General features: G+C 40.0%; 4 protein-coding genes across 4 annotated transcripts; 1 reads left to right on the top strand and 3 right to left on the bottom strand.

Moving 5' to 3' along the window:
* Positions 1 to 189: 189 nt before the first annotated feature.
* LOC107264627 lies at positions 190 to 1,598 on the bottom strand. The gene is made up of 4 exons (XM_015733087.2): positions 1,267 to 1,598; positions 1,086 to 1,202; positions 758 to 1,008; positions 190 to 697 (listed from the first exon to the last, which is right to left on the bottom strand). The coding sequence occupies exons 1-4, from the start codon at positions 1,387 to 1,389 to the stop codon at positions 268 to 270; spliced, it is 921 nt and encodes a 306-aa protein (XP_015588573.1). The 5' UTR covers positions 1,390 to 1,598; the 3' UTR covers positions 190 to 267.
* Positions 1,390 to 3,085, bottom strand: LOC112493908. The gene is made up of 5 exons (XM_025081930.1): positions 2,661 to 3,085; positions 2,392 to 2,584; positions 2,174 to 2,301; positions 1,605 to 1,708; positions 1,390 to 1,501 (listed from the first exon to the last, which is right to left on the bottom strand). The coding sequence occupies exons 1-4, from the start codon at positions 2,871 to 2,873 to the stop codon at positions 1,682 to 1,684; spliced, it is 561 nt and encodes a 186-aa protein (XP_024937698.1). The 5' UTR covers positions 2,874 to 3,085; the 3' UTR covers positions 1,390 to 1,501; positions 1,605 to 1,681.
* Positions 3,086 to 3,583: 498 nt separating this feature from the next.
* On the top strand, positions 3,584 to 11,455 carry LOC107264625 (tuberin). The gene is made up of 27 exons (XM_015733079.2): positions 3,584 to 3,884; positions 4,083 to 4,219; positions 4,292 to 4,485; positions 4,545 to 4,748; positions 4,820 to 4,994; positions 5,075 to 5,275; positions 5,349 to 5,490; positions 5,569 to 5,717; positions 5,792 to 6,133; positions 6,211 to 6,432; positions 6,505 to 6,778; positions 6,860 to 6,978; positions 7,048 to 7,212; positions 7,277 to 7,442; positions 7,514 to 7,710; positions 7,779 to 7,895; positions 7,958 to 8,139; positions 8,224 to 8,437; positions 8,506 to 8,982; positions 9,052 to 9,229; positions 9,309 to 9,507; positions 9,580 to 9,781; positions 9,843 to 10,028; positions 10,090 to 10,259; positions 10,335 to 10,686; positions 10,754 to 11,065; positions 11,146 to 11,455. Exons 1-27 carry the CDS (start codon positions 3,806 to 3,808, stop codon positions 11,353 to 11,355), a joined length of 5,565 nt encoding a protein of 1,854 aa, XP_015588565.1. The 5' UTR covers positions 3,584 to 3,805; the 3' UTR covers positions 11,356 to 11,455.
* An 88-nt stretch (positions 11,456 to 11,543) lies between these two features.
* On the bottom strand, positions 11,544 to 20,463 carry LOC107264626 (putative phosphatidate phosphatase). The gene is made up of 10 exons (XM_025081922.1): positions 20,193 to 20,463; positions 19,444 to 20,118; positions 18,995 to 19,363; positions 16,561 to 16,712; positions 15,445 to 15,549; positions 15,168 to 15,370; positions 14,384 to 14,441; positions 14,118 to 14,294; positions 13,914 to 14,027; positions 11,544 to 11,725 (listed from the first exon to the last, which is right to left on the bottom strand). The coding sequence occupies exons 3-10, from the start codon at positions 19,056 to 19,058 to the stop codon at positions 11,654 to 11,656; spliced, it is 945 nt and encodes a 314-aa protein (XP_024937690.1). The 5' UTR covers positions 19,059 to 19,363; positions 19,444 to 20,118; positions 20,193 to 20,463; the 3' UTR covers positions 11,544 to 11,653.
* Positions 20,464 to 20,780: the final 317 nt, after the last annotated feature.

Below are 20,780 nucleotides of genomic sequence, written 5' to 3'. Positions count from 1 at the left end.
TTTACTCGCTCAGCGATAGTTGACTATTGGTTAGCTTTAGCAGAATAGACGAATGGTCTTGTGTTTTTGCGCAATTGAAGTTGGATAGAGGTAGGAAAAGATGTACCACAGGTATTAAGTGTACCGACTTGGGACTTAAATAAGAAAAAAACCACTTTTCTTCAGAGGATCCAAATCCAAAAAGGGAAGTAAGAGGAATAATCCATATTGTTTATTAACGAAACTAAAACGTATAAATCAAATGAAATCTATCTATAGCTTCATCCACTATTGTTCACTATTTCCACATAGCTTCGCGATTAACCATGTACTTCCAGTAATCTTTTGATATCCTATAGAAGTGAACATTTTTTCTGAAGATGTATTTCCCACAAGAATACTAAGTACAGAATCGAATCCTTGTTTCCCCAAGCATTTGGCCACAGCTAATGAAACTAATTTCGCATATCCACGACGCATATAATCTTTTCGGGTTTGTACCGCTGCCAACGCGTGGAAATCGTTTACCAAAGCCCAGGAAACGAGAGTATCATCCTCCTTCAAGCAAAGACCGAGACACTCATCATTGAATATAACAAGATTCTTCAGATAATTCAAGGTCGTCTCTGGATTTCTTTCGTCACGATGAGGCCACTGACTATGGATGTAGGCGACGTCAGATTCCTTTAGTGGTCGCAGATAACATTCGTCAGGAACTCTGTATTTGGAAAAATTATTTTTTATAAATTATTTCAGATTTCGCGTCGATGGTACTTACCGAATTTCAGCCGCAGCAGCATCCTTGGCGCTCTTGTAATAATAATTCCCTACAATTCTTTCTAATATTTCCGCTCCCCTTGATTCCTTTAGATCTGACAGAAGACCAATGAGATATGGTAGTATATCATCCAAAACGAATGCGAAATATATTATCTTGCCGAAATCTAATCGACGGGTTTCCCTGAGAGCTTTGCGCAAAATTTCGCCCTGAGACTTGAATGCAAATACCACGACGTTATAGAGGGAATGCTGAAATACTTAATATATGTAGGATGATGCATTTATTTAACTTTTTTAAAAATTTTATATTAAACTCAAAAACTCACATCGAATATTCCAACAAATGTACCACTGTTGTATTTTCCGTGAGGACAGTAAATTTGCAGATTCACTTGTGGGTCCTTAGTCTTCCAGATAATTGCATTGCTGATCCAATTACAGTACTGCAAATAACGTTAAGATTTACAATTATATTTTTCTTACACAATAGCAAGTCATTGAACTTACAGATGTGTATGCGGGAGATTCTAGTTTAATAATATCTCGAAGAAGAGGCCATTCCTCCAGAGGAAGAGGGTTCAAGATGTCAGACATGGCTATTACTAATTGAAAATGAAGTTCATTGCTCATACGCTATGCTCTTCATGAAGATTGTGAATATTTTATCTCGTATATAATCGATGGAGATAACAGTATCTATTTCTCCTACAAATACCGATTATCTCAACCAAATACAGTTACCCTGAAGGTAGAGTTCCATTGGTAAAACTACTTTTAACCGAACACCAGTTATATCTCAATGAATGTTCTTTTTTTATTTATACTTTAACACACTCGTGTCTTACCTATGACTTTATAAAATGCTTCGGGTCTGATTTATAACATCTCACCTCGATGCTCTTTGCCCATTGGTCGTGGCCTGCTATCTTTGGTTCATAATGCGCATAAGCTGTAAATGAAACATAAGTGTGTCGGACAACATTTAGTTCAACGCATATCTAGAGCGTATTTTCAACTGCCTAAAATGATTCTAATGTACATACATGTATCTTATCGAGCAAATATGTTTGTTCACATTTATCTAACTTCACAGTCACTGCCTATATCTCCAACTATATGCTACTTAATTTCTTCTAAATTTGATAACAAAAAATATACACCATGACGTCTCCACAGCTTTGTCGGAGTAATCTACTCGTTGGGATACTGAGGAATTTGACCAATGAGAAGTCTAAATGTCCTGAAATTGCAGCTCGTACGACTAATTGGACAAAACTGTGAAGGCACTGTTCATAATAGTACAGAATGTAGTAATTAGCACGTGGCTTTACAAGGAAATTATTATGTATGAATTTCTATAATAATTAACAAAGATTTAATAAGTCAATCAGGACACGTCAGACTTTTTCTTAACTGGTACTCTTAACTCTGCACCAGGTGGTCGATAATTTCCTGAGAACGGTTGGTTGTTGATAGCCACTTGTCTATAATACTGTTGAATTCTGCTCTCAGGACTGAAAGACGCTGGCGCCTCGTTGTGCACTGAAAGTTATATCCAAGTGAATTATAGTGATCAACTATACTCAAATATATCAACTATACTCATATATATGTATATGAATCAGCTCTAACCAAATATATGTATTATTATCCATAGCCAAAGAGCAAGACCTATATGAAACAATGTCCATCCTAGAATAGATTTCCATTCTCCCATAGAAGCTTCAATCTCTGCGAAAGTCTGACAAAAACTTGATCTGTACAGACACTTTTTCTCAGCAATGCTCAACTTACGCCAATCCCCTCGTTCCTTTTCGCGAAGTGCCTAAATTTTAATGGTAATTATGAAGGGGCCTATAATCGTGACAAATATTATAAATAATTCATATCTCCTCAGGTACCATTAGCTCAGGAGTTGAACGACGAAATCGTATAGCAGGAAATGGAAAATCCACTCTGTCAAGATAGCTGTATGTTCCATTCATTCCAAAGCCAACTACTTCTCTGTTGCCAATTCTAGACGTCCCATATATTCCAACTTTCTGCATTCTCATCCATGACTGAGAAACTCGATGGCAGAGTAATGTTGATATGCGTCTTGAATTATTTTGCATGCTGACCTTCTTTTCCTGATTCAGACTAAAGGCTTTTGGCGAATGGAACTTTGATGACTTTGCATTTCATAGGAGCATTTAGATAAATATTCCAGTGTTCTGACCATTGACAGGATTTTTTGTAGCATGTAAAACATAAGAACGATAGAGCATTCCATTGTTTTTTATATTTAAATGTAACTTTAATATCTACTCCGTTGAGATCATCCATGTTTTTGGCTTGAGGAGTCTGAAGACACATAAGGTGCGTTCCACTTATACCCGCAACGCTCCCAACATCGTTGTGTCTTTAAATATTAAATGTATTGGATACAGAAACAACGATGTTGCAAGCGTTGCGGGCGATAAGTGGAACGCACTCATAATGATAATTAGGCCTAATCGTGCTGCAGTTGTTCATCTATGTTTAATCCGGAGAATTATGAATTATCTTCTACAACCGAAGAAGAATCGAACCGAAGAATCATTTTCTTCCTTTCCTTATGGCTGCCTCCTCCAGTGGGGGGATATTTGCCACAGTAACTGGTTTTAGGATCAATCAGGATCAATGCGGATGCTGGAGATGAAACAGGAAATATGTAAAATTGTGAAGACAAAAATACCTATAATAAAAATGAGCCTTTTGGGTCATCATTAGTAGTTCTAATTTATGCCACTCTTGGCGTATGCGTGTCAAGATCCACATTGTCACGTGATTGTTGCCTGTCATTCGTATTCGTCGAGTTTGAGATTCAAGAATAGAATTCTAGGGAAGAAATTCGTCTCCTCCGTAATATTAATTCATGGTTTTTATGTCATGTACATCTATATGGTTCAAATGTATGGATCACTAATAATCTAGATATCAACATGTCTACTCTTGTTCGATGTTAAGTTTAAAGGATTATTTGGGCTGGTTTGATTCTATTCTTGTTCGTTGACACTCAGGAAAAATGTCGAAAATGAACTCAAAGGATAAAGACAACAAGACATTGCATGATAAACTCAGACAATTCTTTCGCATTAATAAGGGTAATTACGGCTATTTAATTATACATCTATCATCCTGCTCTTTACAGTATTGCTTGCTGTCTGCTCTTGATTTTGTGAAAACTAATGTCTCTTGTAGGTCTCATTGCTTTTGTTCTCTAAGCAATGCTACTGTGAATTGTATTATGGAATGTTTAAGACAGTAGATTTGGGAGTATGATTTTGACAATTTTTGTACAGGTAACTACAAAAGTAGAGAAGACTTTACTTTGACTCATGATATTGAGAAAGAGATAAGTCCTGACAGTCCAGTACATCATCGTACAAAAGCTATCAAAGACCTTTGCGATGCTGTTCTTAACCATCAATGGGAAGATGTATGTATGGAGCAGAACAAAATTTTAATAAATTATAGAATACAATACTTACAATTGATCTACTCATTACAGAGAGCTCCAGAAAGATTATGGAATTTAGTGCAAGATCTATTGGGAAAGGATGTACCTAAAGAACACAGACATGTAACATTAAATTTCTTACGTTGTCTTGTACAGGGTCAATATACCAAGCTGTCATCTTTGATGCGTGTAAAATTTTTCAATGTCGTCAAGGATCATGAAATTCCCGAGGATGTTGGTCCTAGGTAAATACAAAGAGAAATATCTCTCCGTCTCCTTATATATTATAAAATTCGCATTGCAGACTGGAACTTTTACAAAGTCTCACAGAAAATGGTAAAGACATAGTACATTTGGAAGAAAGGATTGGACCCTTCCTTCTGGAGTGGATGCCTGCAGTCACCAGTGGTGATGGTAAACGAGGAGCAGAGTTTCTCTCCTTGTTAGTTAACGTGATCAAATTCAACTCTGCGTACATAGATGACGACATTATATCTGGTTTTGTACAGTGAGTCTACGAATAACCTGTAATTTATACTGGTATCTTTAAAGATTTATTTACTACTTTATGATCTTCAGGTACATTTGTCACCTATGCTATTATAGCAATAGTACAGAAGTTGTCTCCGGGTGTCTAGAAGCTCTGGACTGTATTGTTTGCTATAGCAACTTACAACCTGACTCATTACAAACATTTATCATAGCATTATGTCGAAGTGTCAATGTAGAGACTTACTGTCAAATAAGTTGGAAGGTGATGACCGATAGCATCAATTGTACTATATCATTATCTTTAAATCATGAACATACATTAACTTTATCCACTACTTACAGATAATGCGCAAATTATTAGGAACACATATGGGCCACTCAGCTCTTTACACAATGTGCCGTCTCCTGCAAGATCAAAGCTTACAGCGTGACGTACGTCTCCTTCGTGGTGCTGTGTTTTATGTCAATATGGGTCTCTGGGGCACGCACAGAATACCCAAACTAGTTTGCACTCCTACCTCAGTTCTTCCATCCTTCTTTCAGGTAATGAAGATGAATTATTCTAATAGATAATTATTCAAATAGATTATCATACTGACTACTCATCATTTCTAAGGCTTTGCAATGCAATCATCCAATAGTCATGTATGAAGTAACATTATCAATTCAAAGACTGGTCAATAAATTTGGACTTGAGTTACAAGAGCCTACCTGGAGCATCATTTTGGATATACTAGAGGAAATCATTGCTCACATAGGTACAATTTCTCAGCAATATCCCTTTATCAACCATTACACTACTAGGGAGAGTTCTATGAACTTAATTTAAATTTTAGAAACAAGTAATCAGCCAGCATCCCGACAAGTCTCTGTCAGCTTACACGAGACGATTCACAGTGTAGAAAATCTATTAGAGGCTGGACAGTATAATGGATGCATTCAAAGGTTTTATGAACTTGTTGAGCGCTGTTCGGATTCCCGACCCGTAAGATACAAATCATATTCCCTGGAAGATTATTAGAAGTCGAACAACAGGAAGGACTGTGTCTATTCTTTCAGGAACTCTCGGTCTTACGGTTGATAGATTACAGAGCCAGTACAATCGATCCCACTCGGCATCTATGGCAGTCAAAACTTGCTAATTTGATGGAACGATACTTTAAAAATGAAACTCGAACAAATATTCGAGTAAAAGTTTTGGACGTCCTTACTAACGTTATTCAAGTGAACAGGTCGCGGTACGAAGATGAACTAATTGAGAGGATCGTCGTACCGTATTTGGTGCACGTTGACATGGATCCGGATATAACAATTCGTAACGTAGCTGCTTATTTACTTGTGGATTTGTGCATTGAGTGCGAGACCAAACGGTGCCTGGAACTCTTAGATATACTTGAGAAGGTTGAAGCGTTATCTTTATACTTTATATAATTTTTTCTAACGTTCTACTTTTATGTAGTATCTCATTCTTTTTACAGATCGTTAATAAACCATTCACATCGGATACACCGATATTAGTAGATGCCGATATTAAAGATGTGAAGACTGCTGTTACCGGTGTCATTAAATTATTGACTGTTAAGTTGTATCGATTGCCATCGAATCATGCAATTCGTGCTTATAAAGTTCTAGTGAATCATTTGGAGCAGCATTATAAAGAGCCTGCAGTATTTCGTGATGTGTCTACTATAAGGTACCTGGTGAGTAATAAAGTCTTGTAGAGGACACACTTGAGAATCACAGTAGACTGGATATCATTTATTAATTTCTAGATCTTTGAGTGTTTCCTCAAAATCAGGGCTAATGCACTGTATCATCTTGGATTTCCTGATTCTGCAAATGGTACTGTGAATCGATTCAGTCCTTATCTAGTATTGGAACATGCCCCAACGGAGAGGCTTAGTGGAGCAGGTACTGCTGGAGGTGGTGGAAGTAGTCCCCCTCCTGCTAGTCCAGCACCGTTACAACATGTATCTTGTCACATAACACACATGTCCCTGGCTCATGCATGCAAAGCTGTTGTCTCTTGTATCAAGCAGGAAAAAGGTTTGACTTTACTCTCAGGAGTACCGCAGAATATATTTGGAATTTTTAAAAAGTTATTTAAATAATTGCTTTTCTTATCAGACTGGAAGGTGCTGCAACTTATATTGAAGGAAATGCCTCAGGTCATGCAAAACAGGGCATTGATACTGTCCAGGCACAGCAACGACATTGATTACCTTGCAGCAGCTCTCTGCTCGATGGTCTGTTTGATTTATTATGATAGAGTGTGATAAATTTTAAGAATCATTCTTATTACATTTATTTCCTAGGTTAGCGATAAGACCTTGCGACTACCTGAGAGTCTCTATAACGTTCCACCAAAATTCACCATTTCTGAATTTCGCGTTTTCGTCTTTCCTGTCTTGGCATCCTTAGCCTCGTATCACGCGCATCTCGAACCAAATTTACAACAACGTTTGATCAAGTGCCTGGAGGTTTGTAGTTCAAGAGAGAATAATTTTATCTAGTAAATTTGTGACTTAATGATCTCTTAATTAGGTTGGTCTCACCACGAGATGTGCCAGTCAGTGCGTTACGAGTCTGACGACTTGTACTTTGGAAATGCGTGATGCCATGAATAAGTTGCTCAGTGAAGTATTACTGAATTTGTCCAAAATCTCAGCAACTGTTCACATCGCTATACCAATTCTTGAGTTTCTATCCAGTGAGTGTTGAGACGATTACTAAAATTCTTGATTAGTAACGAACCTAGTAGATACAATCATTTATTTCCAGCTCTTACAAGGCTACCAAAGGTCTTTGCCAGTTTTATTGGAGATCAGTATATGTCAGTATTTGCTATACTGTTACCTTACACAAATCCCTTTCGATATAATCATTACACAGTTTCCTTGGCACATCATGTTATCGCTGTGTGGTTCCTCAAATGTCGGCTTCCCTTTCGTAGGGATTTTGTTAAATTTATCACTACAGTAAGTATACCTCAACCTCGTTTATAATTTATATCAACTTTTATTTCACCAGGATTTCTTTTAAATAGGGTCTGAAAGCCAATGTTCTAATACCATTCGAAGAAGGACATTTGATGAAGCCTGACTTTAGCCTGATCAATGAGGATTCTTCAAACAGAAAGCGTAGCTCAAGTTTAACCGAACAGGTATCATATTAGAATCAGATTATGAACTAAATAAAATATTAATTAATTATTTATTTCATTAGGGTAGTCGAGGTCGTAGAGAAAGGCCATTAATAGCAAATCGTATGATCGGTGAAGGGAGGACAGTTGATCTGAAACCACCTATTGGTGACAGTTTGATGACATTTCACGTAGAACTTACTGAAACTTGTATAGATCTGATGGCTCGATATACATTCTCTACATATTCAGCACTACCCAGAAGGTAATTAATGCTTAATTGAATAATATAATCAGCCTATTAAATCGCGTATCTATACTAATTAAGAGCTCTTTAAACCTCTCATAGACTTCCAGCAGCAGATTTTCTACTGAAAGATGGTCAATCAATGACCTGGTTACTTGGTAACAGAGTTATCACCATTACTACCAGTGGGTGTAGTAACAAAGCTATGCGTGGTGGTGTCTGTGATAATTGCTGGGCTGCATGCAAACCTGGACCACCTTCACCGGATCATAAGGCAGCACCACAGTCTGGTCTCCGAAGAGCTTCCAGTACAGAGGTAAAAATTTAACAAAGGTAATAATTCTTTTAGTAGCTATGTTTATTACTAACCTATTGTATCATCAGGGGCCTAAGGCCGAGAGTAAACTCTCCAGACAATCCTCGATTGGTCACGTTAATTCAAATGCCAATACCGCTACAAACTCTCCAACCGAAGAAACAAAGAAACCATTAGAGGAATCAGAACCAGCTAAGCGAGAATTCATTACGGAAAAGACTGAAAAGGATTCTGCTGAGCCTTCAAAGCTTGAACAGATTCTAGGATGTGAAAAACAAGAGGATCATGTACCCTGCGCCTGCTGGTGTCAAGGATGGGCTGAGATTTATGTACGACGACCTACCGGCGATATGTCGTGGATTATGAGAATACAAAATTCCATGCAATTCGATAATCCTTTAGATTTTCCTGTCTACGATATAACTGCTCTGTATATGCCAACGTCACAGACGATGCTTCCTAATCGAAATCAGGAAGTCGTGGCTAGTAGCGCTGCTGCAGCTCCTACAGCTACTTATGAATATGTACCAGAAACTTTAGAGATGGTAAGAAGAACCTTGCGGAAAAACTCTGAATTAAAACAGGATAATATATGGTTAATTGAACGTCCTTAGGAACAACCGGAGAGGAATCTCGACCTGTCTCTAAACGACCAAACCATTCCCATGATGAAATCAAATATATCTTTAGGAGCATCAGGACCGATCGCCATCCCAGGATCACCAGCACGTCCTAGTCCTTCGCGACAGAGCTCACGAGACAGTCTGGAGAGTCTTGAGGAAGGCGAAGAAGGTTAATCATTTCCTGTACACCGATTACCATTGGATAATGAGAGTAATATTTGAACTGATCATTCAATAATTGTCACCAGACTCGCGACGATCTCGGAATCCTGTGCGCAGATCAAATTCCAGCCCAGAAATGAGTGCAAACTGGAAGAACCCTTTTCTTAATAAAGATAAGCTCATCTCCCAGCAGACTGACAGGGATCTCTCCTGCGCGGACTTCGCCGGTAAACTCGAGTCGGAGCTCAAGAAGCACGCGAAGAATACATATACTAAGGATATGAGGTACGTCCTTGGTTTACAATTCAGATATTTTATCTCGCCCTATTAAAAAACGTCTTAAACTCTGCATCTCAGAGTAAGCTGTGAGGCAATTCCTGAGGAAATATCAGGAATGGGAACGACACCGCCTTCGTGTGAAAATCCAGCGACCACAGCACCTGGTGATCATCCTACGTGTTTACGCTCCCAACGTTCCTATCCTGGTGCCGCACAGACGACGCAGACGACGACCATAGCTACAAGTAATACCGTACCACCATCACCAACGACAGCAGAGGTAACAATCAAATAAAATTATTTTTGTATTCTGTCATTAATGTATTTCGCACTTTCCACAGGCACCAGGAAATTTTTTGGGAGTTCAAGGACGAGGATTACAATTACAATCAATTGCTAATATGAAACCACCTCAATCCCCAACGCAAATGTACTCAAGGCTCACTAGTCTCGATTCTTCCCAAAAACAGACACCCTTAACCGTAGAGATGAAACCTCCCATTGGTAGAAATCATGGAGTAGACAAGGTATGATTATTCTTTTACAAAATTGAAATACAGTCTTCTAATTTCTCCTCTTTATGTGCAGAAGGATGAGAGACCAGATCCATCAAATTTACCGCCATTTTCTTTTCGCGATAGAGGACACACTATATCTGTAATGAGTCCCGTGAAGAAACCACATGGCGAATGGAACAATATTCGCCGTGGAAATTCACCAAGGGCGAAGGATCCTCCTAGAACTGGTATAAATCCTAGGTAAGACACAATAAATTATTAATTTCTAAAACAAACAAAGATCATCCAAAAAGCACAAAACGTTCGTCTTCACAGCTTTGTATTTTTACAACTTTATCATACGGCTCATTTTGGCACCACAACGGAGAAGCCTTTACTCGTATCCCAGACAGCAGCTACCCAAAGGACAGTGAAAAATCTGGACTCGATACCTCCGTACGAGACGCATAAGATCGGCGTAATTTATATTGGTCCTGGACAAGCATCCAACGAAGTCGAGATATTAGCAAATCAGCATGGTTCATTACGATACGCAGAATTTTTGCAACGCTTAGGAACCCTCATTAGACTTAAGGATGTCGATCCCCAGAGTGTCTTCCTGGGTGGATTGGACCGCAATGGTGAGAATGGAAATTTCGCGTATATCTGGCAGGACGACGTTATGCAGGTATATCGATTGATTAAAAAATTCTTTCAATTACACTCAGACAAATTAACGAGACTCATTTCTTTAGGTTATATTTCACGTGGCAACTTTGATGCCCACTAAAGAAAGTGATCCTCAGTGTACTGGCAAGAAGTTGCACATAGGGAACAACTACGTGAACATAGTTTACAACGAGAGCGGTGAACCCTATAATATTCAGACTGTCAAGGGACAATTCAATTATGCTTGTGTCGTAATACAACCATTGGATCATGGCACGAATCAAGTAACTGTTCAAGCAAGAGAGGAGCTCGCAGAACATATAGGACACAGTGAACCTAAAATTATTTCTGATCAAAATCTTGCCATTCTCTCTCGGCAGCTCGCACTTCACGCCAACGTAAGTACACCCATCAAATAGAAGATAGAGGAATCATTAAAAGGTTCACCAGAATGAATCTGAACTTGCACTGTTCGCAGCTCGCTTCTATGGTTTCGTCATCCCTGAAACAAAATGGACGCAATCCCTACGCATCGAATTGGCTTGAACGTCTAAGACATATAAAACGCTTAAGAAATAAAGTCCTGCAGGACTCGGCAAATAATAACCCTGAGGGTCAATCTGATGAGATATCACCAAGATTGAACAAAAGGGTACACATGGACGATTTCACGGAGTACACGACCTAATGGCAGACGGCATTCTCTAATACACGATTAAAGAAATCGCAAGACCCACGAGCACGGGAGACTGTACTAAAGAATATACTATTTGCTCGTTATCATTGAATCGTCTAAACTCATCCTTAAAGATAACCCAACTCCGACAATACACAGACCAGAGTCCTCCTCAATAAGGTATAGAAGAGAAACAGTCGTTGTTGTAGATGATTTTATTAGCAAAGCTAAACTGGTGTAATAAATAAGTCAGGATGGTCTTATAGATTAAGATTGGAATGGGCGTGCATCGAGCGGATTGATTTTTAAATCATGCGCCTCTTGTAAGCGTGATGGTACCGCCATAAGTAGGCGTAACACTTCGTAGCGGTCTAGACTCTGTCTGAAATTCAAATGAATCCTCAGGTTAGTCAAGAACCCTCTGGAGTTCCTGATCCCTCTTCCTCGTAGTCAGCGGAGTTCAAGGATGCCAAGGAAAGGAAAAATATAAGAAAAACAAACATAGCGTAAAAGAGCCGTCGTTCTGGAGCAACGTCGGCATCGAGAGATCAATAGAAAGGAGGCTGTGTCGTCCCGTCGCATAAGCTACACTAAAGGGACACCCATAAATCATCCGACTCGACACACACACATACACACGCGCGCGCGCATAGATAAATATCTTGAATTCTACAAATACTTTCTCCTCATTTCTTCTCTTTACTTTCATCTTCCATTGACACGTGTTTCCTATGTGCGCAATTCATACAATTTTTTTAAATTATCGTTATACCGTCCTGGGTGTTTATGGAGTCGTTCTAACAATTAAAAGCCATGAAATTATTTTTTTTTTCAGTCATTTCGCAATTACATTAACACGTATGACAATAACATAGCAGAAATATAGTAACAAACACCGGATACACCCATGTGACGGTATCAAATTTAATCAATAAATATAAACGTGACGCTAGTATACCTATATATGTGCCTGTATACAGGGTGTTCCGAAACTACCTGACCCGGTGGGTATGGCGGTGTTCGGGAGGCTTCACTGATCACGAAAATGACCTTCTTTTTGTCCGGAAGGTCATAGTTTTTAAATGGGAGCAGGTCAAAGTTGACCAATCAGAGGGAGGCGTCAAGAGAAACGTAGGCACCTGCGAACTCTGAGTTTTCTTCCCTCGCTTTTCTTTCTCGGTGGCTTCGGGCAGGATGACGTCAGCCGAAGACATGCCTATGGGAAACAAGAAACAAGCGACCGAGAAACAAAAGCGAGGGAAGAAAACTCAGAGTTCGTAGGTGCCTACGTTTCTCTTGACGCCTCGTTCGGATTGGTCAACTTTGACCTGCTCCCATTTAAAAACTAAGAGCTTTCGGACAAAAGGAAGGTCATTTTCGTGATCAGTGAAGCCTCTCGAACACCGCCATACCCACCGGGTCAGATAGTTTCGGAACACCCTGTATATATATAATATATATATATGCATAACTTATCTAGCCTCTACAAAACCATGCAGTAATTCGAGCACGTAATACATAAATATTTTAACTCGAGGACAAATTGCTTAAAAAATAAATAATTGTCTATATCGTTGGATCGAGAGTCGACAGATCTTTTTTTCGTCGAACGCCTAATATATAAATATCTGTTTCTACGCATAGCGTAAGCTAGTTAGGCCTCCGAGGTTGTATGCTGATGACCCATATTGAGTTTATAGCACCATTCTAGATCACTTATCAACATTATGCAAATATCTTGAATTTCTTTTCTTTTTATTATAAATATTGTACGTTATTTCCGGGAAATACGCAGATGCAATTTGCGTCAGGCATTTGTAGAGCAACGGGAACTTCTTTTTTTCTTTCAATTCAACCACCATTTTAGGCGGTCTTCTAGATGGTGTTTATATTTACAAAGGATACGTCAAAGCTGCCGACTTTTCTTGCTTTCTCGATTGCACAGGGGAGAAGAGAAGACTCGACCGCGTTTGTAATTTCTACAAAGTTCATGAATTCACGACTACAATTGTCTATCGACGTTGCTATTGTCCGTAGCGACCAAAGGACTCTGGACGAAGCTAATTAAAATCGTTCGATTGGACCAAGTCAAAGTTTCAGGAGGTAGAGACATTATTATTCTCCAGGAATTTCACAGAGTGACTATGAAATACTCCTCACGTAGTTTGGACAAAAGTGTCAGGGTTATTCGGCGCATTGAACAAATTAAAAAAGCAGGTAGAAACGGTAGGGGAGAAAGGACATACCTTAGCCCCTAGAACGAGGATCTGAAGAAACCAAAAAGTGGTAACCATCACCAAAGCCAAGAATACTTAAGACAATAATGTCCATTGGAAATGCTCCTAATGCCTCGTTAGGTTCGTGAGGATGAAAACGAAAAGAATCGCAAGTAGCCTGGGAGTCGTTGGAAATTAATGAAGCCGTCCTGGCAGTGCGACAGACACGTACAAAGGATAGAGTTAAAGCATCATCATCATTCAGCGGTAGCTCCTGCACCAGCGTCCTGGATCGTTCGCAGTTCATTTGTCGGCACTACGTCAACAGAGGCGATTGGCAGTGCCATTATTCACCTGTGTACCCTCCGCATCCATTTCTGTCTGACCTTCATATTCGCACGCCTTGGACTTGTCGACGTCTACCGAGGGACCTCTTTTTTTCTTGAAGAGATCCGCTATGCAGAAAGCCTGTAGTATACAAAAGGTATCCTTTAATTACCATCTTCCTACACCTAGTACATTGGTCCTTTACTACTATTATTGACCTGAATAACTTACAACTATCAGGGCGATGATGATCCCAAGTGAAGAACCAGCCAGGACGTCGCTCCAATGATGCTTATAATTTGAGACACGACTCATCGCCGTGAACCACGCCATGGATAAACATATAAGCTGTAAAAAATGCTTGAGCAACCTGCTACCTCGCCACGTGAACCTTAGTTGGAGGTACATCTAAGATGAAAAAAGGAATAAGACTTTTTAGTACTTTTATTTTTGGACCACCCTGTCAGTCGGATCTGAAATTATAATAGGGAACTTACCGCAAGATAGACCATCGTGTAAGCAGAGAAAGACGAGTGTCCTGATGGGAAGGACAACCTGTAAGGAATAAGATTGGTCATAAGATAGGAGATGATGGCGTCTGGATAACCAGACAGTGAAAAATAAAGAGCGTGACGAACAAGACAGGAGAGACTGAGTTTCTGTCATAAGTCTACAGCGACGTTACACGCTAAAGAAATTCTACGACGCGTACAGGCGCCATCATTCTCTCCCTTTCTGTTTCTCCCTGACGTAAACGAATACGAATATTATCATTGGATGTTTATCGTAAAAACTTTAAATCCGTTTGATCATCCTGTTACCTCGGGTTCGTCGATGGCCGTTTTACAAGGTTCCAGACAAGCCACCATAACGTTCAATAAACCAACAAAGTCTGTGGATAATTCCATCGACAAAAGACAACGTCCTACGTCTACCAGAAGACGGTGTAAAGGGTCTGGATTAAAATGTGATTTAAAAAACCTCATTCCCTAGATCATACGGATCACACTCACCGGCCCTTATACTCGGCTGGTCCTAAACTCTCTCACTATATAGTATACCCAATCCCTTTCCCTCGGCCGGAGTAAAGAACGAATGAATGAATTCTCTGTGGGCTTTATCGAAGATTCCTCAAATGTCCCTATATATAGAACTGTCCCGCTTCCATCTCGGATGACTTCAGATAAGCTCTAGTACCCCACCGAAAATTCTCCTTTTTTGTCAGCGTCCTCTATAAACTCATCGGTTCTTATACGTCAACTCAGACCCAAGTAAATCTACCTGATCTCCTTCAGGAGTCTCGCCGAGACGTTAGTCGCCGTACAGGTGAAGTCCTCAATATAACGGTGCTGATTTTCAGGCAGGCTACAATCGACGTTAGGTACACAGGCTGTCATAAAGTGCGGTCTCAGTCTGCCAATGTTGTACTTCGCAATGTCAGTTATCAGAGTAGTGGATATCGCACCGAAGCCAAAGACCCCAATCTAAAAGATATATATTGGGTGAATGACAAAAATTCATCAAGTGACCCTTGACCTTTATAACAGTTACTACTTACTTTGGAGTAAGCCTTTACTATCCAGGGTGGTATCGTGTATCCAAAAAATACCATAGCAGACTGACCAGGACTCTTCTTGGAGTGTACGTACTCCCCTATTATCATCTGAAAGCAAAGGTACAGTCAGTTCTAAATAAACGTCTCTTTGCCCTCTCATAACTGTATTATGATTATCTACAGATATTTCACTAATGGCAATGATAAAATTATCGTTATGCAGTTTATGCATCCATCCATTAATGCATCCATTTTACTGGACACTGCGATAAACGACAATGATTAAATTACAGATGCATTGGCTGCACTTAACTGAACTGAAGTCAGTACACTAGAATAATTTTACATAATTACACTTATCATATCGCTGTGGTTACAGAGTCACAAACTGATATATGTATGAATGAAATGACACTGCCTAATTAATTAATTAATCAAAGTATCATATTCTCTTTTTTCAGGTTTCAATTACAAAAAAAAAAACAACACCCAAAGCGTCATGTCCCGTGTAAATCATGTGTTTTGCAAAAACCGGAAGAGCCACGCCTATCACTTGGCAATGATTATGCACATACATGTCAGGTCTCATTACACGCATGTACCTACGTACGGTCGTACACGTGTAAAAATAGGAAACGAAGAGTCATACGATGGAAACGACGATGGTTGTCAAATGAATATAAAAAAACTGGACATTCTGCGCAAGCATAGGAAACCGAAGAAGGTGGCACGTGGCTGAACATAGAAGAAGAGTATTAGGATGACTTGAAGACTAAAAAATGAGTTGGCTTCATGTTCTTGAAGCAAGTAAAAATATACATAGAGTAGACACATGTTTATCATCTAGAGAATATATATAAGTATACAAGTATACATAATATACAGTGTATTAATTGATTCTCGCAACCCCCAAAAGTTTTTGCCAGACTTCTTGGTACCAGTAGCATTATGGTCGGTTCCACAGATACGTATCTCGGTAGCGTACAATATTTTTGGCCATTTTGGCTCTTATTTATGATCCTATGATATTAATGCACAGGTCTTACTTCTACTATGAATATGTTTGACCTAGAGAAATATCTATGACCTCGGACAAACTGAATGCCATGCATAACTTACCACGCATATAGGAAGGAAGAGACCAGTGATGTAAAGCATCGCACTGGTCACCGTGGAATTTGCATAAGGATGATAAAGAGATTCGTCGTTACAGAAGAATCCCCGCTTGAATGGCTTTCCGAACAAGAAGAAGTACAGAACCACCATGCCCACTGTAATCAGAGCAAACGATATTATCTAATTAAAACAGATAAAAAAAATTAACACAGATGAAACAAGTATTCCGTCGATATAGAACAGACAATTAAGTATCTAAAATTATTTGACTAACATGGAATTTAATAAATTGCGTTTGCTTGTAATAATCGTTCCATATATATGATTACGCGTAGCATAATTAATATTAACTATACAAAATTAACTTGAATATCAATTCCAACTAACAACCGTGTTTTAATGCAATATTAGCTAATTACTAAGCTTAATGCAACGAGTTTGCCACTCCGTTCAGTAAATATTATGGTAAAGTCAGCAAATGTCCTGCAGATTATTGCGTGATTGTTTAGGAGTGTAATATGACCTAAAATCAAATAAAATAGTTTACTAAATCAGCCAGTAAAAGTTCGGCATACCCAAACGTGTACATAAAGAAGCATATATATTATATCCTGACAAACCTCACGGGGTACAATTTAATTTCCGCTCGATTGAAAAACAATACGCACGGCCGCGCGTCCGGGAGGCCGCAAGGGAACAAAACCCTGGATTCCCCGGTGGCAAAGTAGAAATTATGGTGTCAAAGATCCACCTAGTCTAGTAAACCCATCGGCGGCACATCCTGTACATGGCATATACGAACCAGCGTATACACATAGGAGCGGCCATGCTCGGATTACCATTCGTATGGTAATTTCTATAGAGAGGATAAAAAAGAAGAGAGCAAGAGCCGTCCATATTTAAGAGAGTCCTGCGGCGAGGACTTGAAAACATTACAAGCAACCCTCGTTTACTTAAATATACCTTAAGCTTGGCTACCTAATTCGTTAGGCACTTTATGCATTTCATGGATATCCAATGCAATTTCGCCAATTGCACGAAATCTGCGTCATTCGAGCAGAACGATGCTGATACAGATAGATTTTAATTTCCTCCAAAAGCATCGCCCTACCATGTGGACAGTTTAGATAGAAATTATCTATGTGTTGTGTACGGGAGGTGTCATCCTTGTAATTTAATGCTGCCTCTAGGCGCCTTGGCAAATATGACATTTATGTGCATTCAGTTCTTCTTATGTGCACAATTCTCACACGTGCTCGATCAAGGTTGCCATTCAAGACGTTGAGAGGAGCAGCACTGATATAAAGCGGTGAGGACTTCCTTGTGGAATTCACGGTAGCCACAAACTACCGGTTCGCGTATCCGACGAACCGGTCGTTTAAAATGCTATTCATGTTTGCAGAGGTAAGATAGTCCAGCTACAGTTGTCTGTGGGCACACAGAGTATACTAGGAGCATACAGTGGAGACCTTGTGTACACTAGCTACAGGTGAGCACACGTAGATAGCTCAGCCTGGAGGAAGTAAGATGTAGGAAGTAAGAAGGAAGCAGCTAATGAAATTCATCCGGGTCTAGTATGCGACCAGTATCCCCTGGTGATGTTGGATCGACTGGTTGTGGTTGAGCGTAGGACGCTACGCATGAATCTTATCTGTACTTTCACGCCTTCTTTGTTTACCGGCGTAACGTGCTCTTCATAATGCCACCACTATTCTCTAATCCATGCTCCCATAGTGGTGGGGTCTTCTCATGGAGCTCCAATGCATCTGACCATGATTATAGACAGAAGTATAGACGGTGGTAAACAGTCGGGCAAAACAAGTTCAAGGACCTTGTTGAGACTCGTGTGCAGGGAAAATTTGTTCTACTTCTTTTTGCGGAACGTCATGCCCGACGGCGGCCAGTTTTGAATTCTAAGGAGCTGCCGCGCTCCGACCTGTCCGTTGTGGCAGCGCTAACGAAGTCTGAAAGAGCCCAGTTATTAGGTGCCCGCCAAGATGCTCTAGACGAGTCACGAAACATTGACGAGAAGACCAGGATCATGTGCCAGTATGAATAGCGATGGTAAATTGGTTCATGAGATCACTGGTACCGGTTGAAGGTGGCGCGATGATGTCAATGCAGGCAGTGATGAAACATAATAAACTGGTAAATCGATACCTCGTGTTATAACGTATATAAATACATTATTGACACAGTAAGAATACAATCCATTTACAGTTTCGCTCCGAAACGAGTACAAGGTATCAGACACTGTTTGTTTAAGACTTAGAGAAACTGTAACTGTGACAGCTGAACCTTAGTATCCTAATCTGACGTTTAACTGAACGGTTTTCTAAACTCCAGATATCGTGGGAAGACTCTGTTCTAATTGAGTAGTAGGTGCTAAAACAACTCAGGATAACAATAACCAAGAGGCTAGGTATTTGTCACTCACCAATCAAAAGACATAGGAAGTCTATAACCAGCTTGCGCAGAATGGTCCTCGTGGATCGGTCCATCTTGACTCAACCACTTTTTTTTTCTTCACAAGTTCTCCTTGATAAATTCTGGTCGTGTGTCACGAGTTGGGACTGTGCTGTGGAATGTGGGACAGGTCGAGCAACGACGTGATCCTCTGCTCCAAGTGGAGACAGAGAGCCTTGGCAATGTGGTTGACACACGCGACACGGCCCACTACGAATTAAGAGCGAGCCATCCCCTTCGACGGCAAACTCTCTACTGTAATACTCCGCTTTCGTAGTCAGGGATCAGACCTCGGACCTCGAACCAATCGCCAGGCTTTTTACTCCAAGACTTGGTAGACCTGTAAAAGCGCATGCGTATGATTCCTATATTGAGATTGGATCCGCGCGGACTCTACTTTCTGCTTGTGTATGTATATACCTCTATGCCCGTTACTACACTTTACCACCCAACACTCTAGGCACGACGCTCCATGCTGACAGTACGTTTGGGAAAGAACCTCCTGAGCCTGCTACGGAAAGGATCCTTCAGCGCTGATTTGGCTAGTGCGAAATTCCTTAGGCTATACGTATACATAATACTCCCAGCTATGTAAACTTGCGTGTCAGAAGATAAGCTATGGATCTCTGGGTACTATGTGCGATTTACGATATACGCTTTTCTTCGGTTTACTCGTAGAGGCGTACGTGGTGATAGGAGAGTCCTAATCTGTCAGGTAGACATCCACAGAAAGAGTACCTGTGTAGTTAAAACGTAGTGATTACCCGAGGTAGAATGTGTTTTACGTGCTTAAAAAATTTCGTCAAGCTACATTTACCTGGTACTGTTTACCTTTCTTGTGCTGACGTACATACCTTACTTTGCCTGGGTGTTTCAATTGTAACTTATATATAGAACTCTTAACATTTATGACTCTTAGCTCTAACCATAGTATCCTATTATTACTATTATTCTATTGCATCATTTGGAGATGCTCTATAACTTTGTAGCTCCAACTGTATGAATTACCAGAATGTCACAGCTGTTCTGTCTTTTGGTTTATCAACGTTTGGAAATATTTCACGGTGAAAATTGAATGAAATATTTTAAATAGACCTGTAGATGATTTATCGAATAACAACACCGGTAGGCTACTGCAAAATGAGATCATAGCTATTGTTAAACCTCACCTCACCAAGGCGTTGCCTTGTCACGCTGCACTAACTATTACACGTAATCTCTATTATCAGTTTAGCGTTTAATCAATCCAAATGGCCCTTCGTACTCCTAGTGGATGATCACCACGTGTCTACGTTGTTTGTAGGCGGAGTCCAAGAGTATCTCGTTAGTCTCCCTGAAAGAATAAAACAAAAGGGAGTAAAAAGAAGAAGAAAAGATTAAAGTCTGGCACGAGTGCCGAATTCCACGTCGCAAGGAGTTTCATTAGGGCGGTCCTCCTGCACGCAATGTAATCAGAAGGCAGCACCGCGACGACGAAGAAGTGGATGCAAGAAGCCTGAATGTAATTGCTACACTAAGCGGGTAATAATGTTGGCCGCAATCGTAGGCGAGCTTGCGGTCCGCCGACACCAGCGCAAAGCTAACCCATTGCCCGCACCATTAGTTTTCTTTATTACGCCCGTACGTGTGGATAAGACGCTGGGCACATGTAGTAGACAGCTCCAATTACTATCGCTCTCTTACCAGATAAAGCAAGTAAGTATCAGGGCTCTCAAGATGCGGCAAGACGATCAGAAGTAGCTCGTAAAGGGCGCCGT

Source organism: Cephus cinctus, unplaced genomic scaffold (genome assembly GCF_000341935.2).
Source record: "Cephus cinctus unplaced genomic scaffold, Ccin1 Ccin1_scaffold0189, whole genome shotgun sequence".
NCBI classification, from domain to species: domain Eukaryota; kingdom Metazoa; phylum Arthropoda; class Insecta; order Hymenoptera; family Cephidae; genus Cephus; species Cephus cinctus.
The sequence above is the reverse complement of the archived record's forward strand: the minus strand, read 5'-3'. Positions and strand labels throughout refer to the sequence as shown.

Bases quoted from the DNA above. Each gene is read 5' to 3' on its own strand.
- LOC107264627 (XM_015733087.2), bottom strand. From the start codon at position 1,389: ATGAGCAATGAACTTCATTTTCAATTAGTAATAGCCATGTCTGACATC. The intron at 1,203-1,266 runs GTAAGTTCAATG...CGTTATTTGCAG, and splicing joins AATCTCCCGCATACACATCT to TACTGTAATTGGATCAGCAA. The intron at 698-757 runs GTAAGTACCATC...TTCCAAATACAG, and splicing joins GCTGCTGCGGCTGAAATTCG to AGTTCCTGACGAATGTTATC.
- LOC112493908 (XM_025081930.1), bottom strand. From the start codon at position 2,873: ATGCAAAATAATTCAAGACGCATATCAACATTACTCTGCCATCGAGTT. The intron at 2,585-2,660 runs GTACCTGAGGAG...ATTAAAATTTAG, and splicing joins GTTCAACTCCTGAGCTAATG to GCACTTCGCGAAAAGGAACG. The intron at 1,709-2,173 runs GTTAAGAAAAAG...TTTCATTTACAG, and splicing joins GTGCAGAGTTAAGAGTACCA to CTTATGCGCATTATGAACCA.
- LOC107264625 (XM_015733079.2), top strand. From the start codon at position 3,806: ATGTCGAAAATGAACTCAAAGGATAAAGACAACAAGACATTGCATGAT. The intron at 7,443-7,513 runs GTGAGTGTTGAG...ATTTATTTCCAG, and splicing joins AATTCTTGAGTTTCTATCCA to CTCTTACAAGGCTACCAAAG. The intron at 7,896-7,957 runs GTATCATATTAG...TTATTTCATTAG, and splicing joins GCTCAAGTTTAACCGAACAG to GGTAGTCGAGGTCGTAGAGA.
- LOC107264626 (XM_025081922.1), bottom strand. From the start codon at position 19,058: ATGGACCGATCCACGAGGACCATTCTGCGCAAGCTGGTTATAGACTTC. The intron at 14,028-14,117 runs GTAAGTTATTCA...TGTATACTACAG, and splicing joins TCATCATCGCCCTGATAGTT to GCTTTCTGCATAGCGGATCT. The intron at 11,726-13,913 runs GTGAATAATGGC...TTTGAATTTCAG, and splicing joins TGGATGCGGAGGGTACACAG to ACAGAGTCTAGACCGCTACG.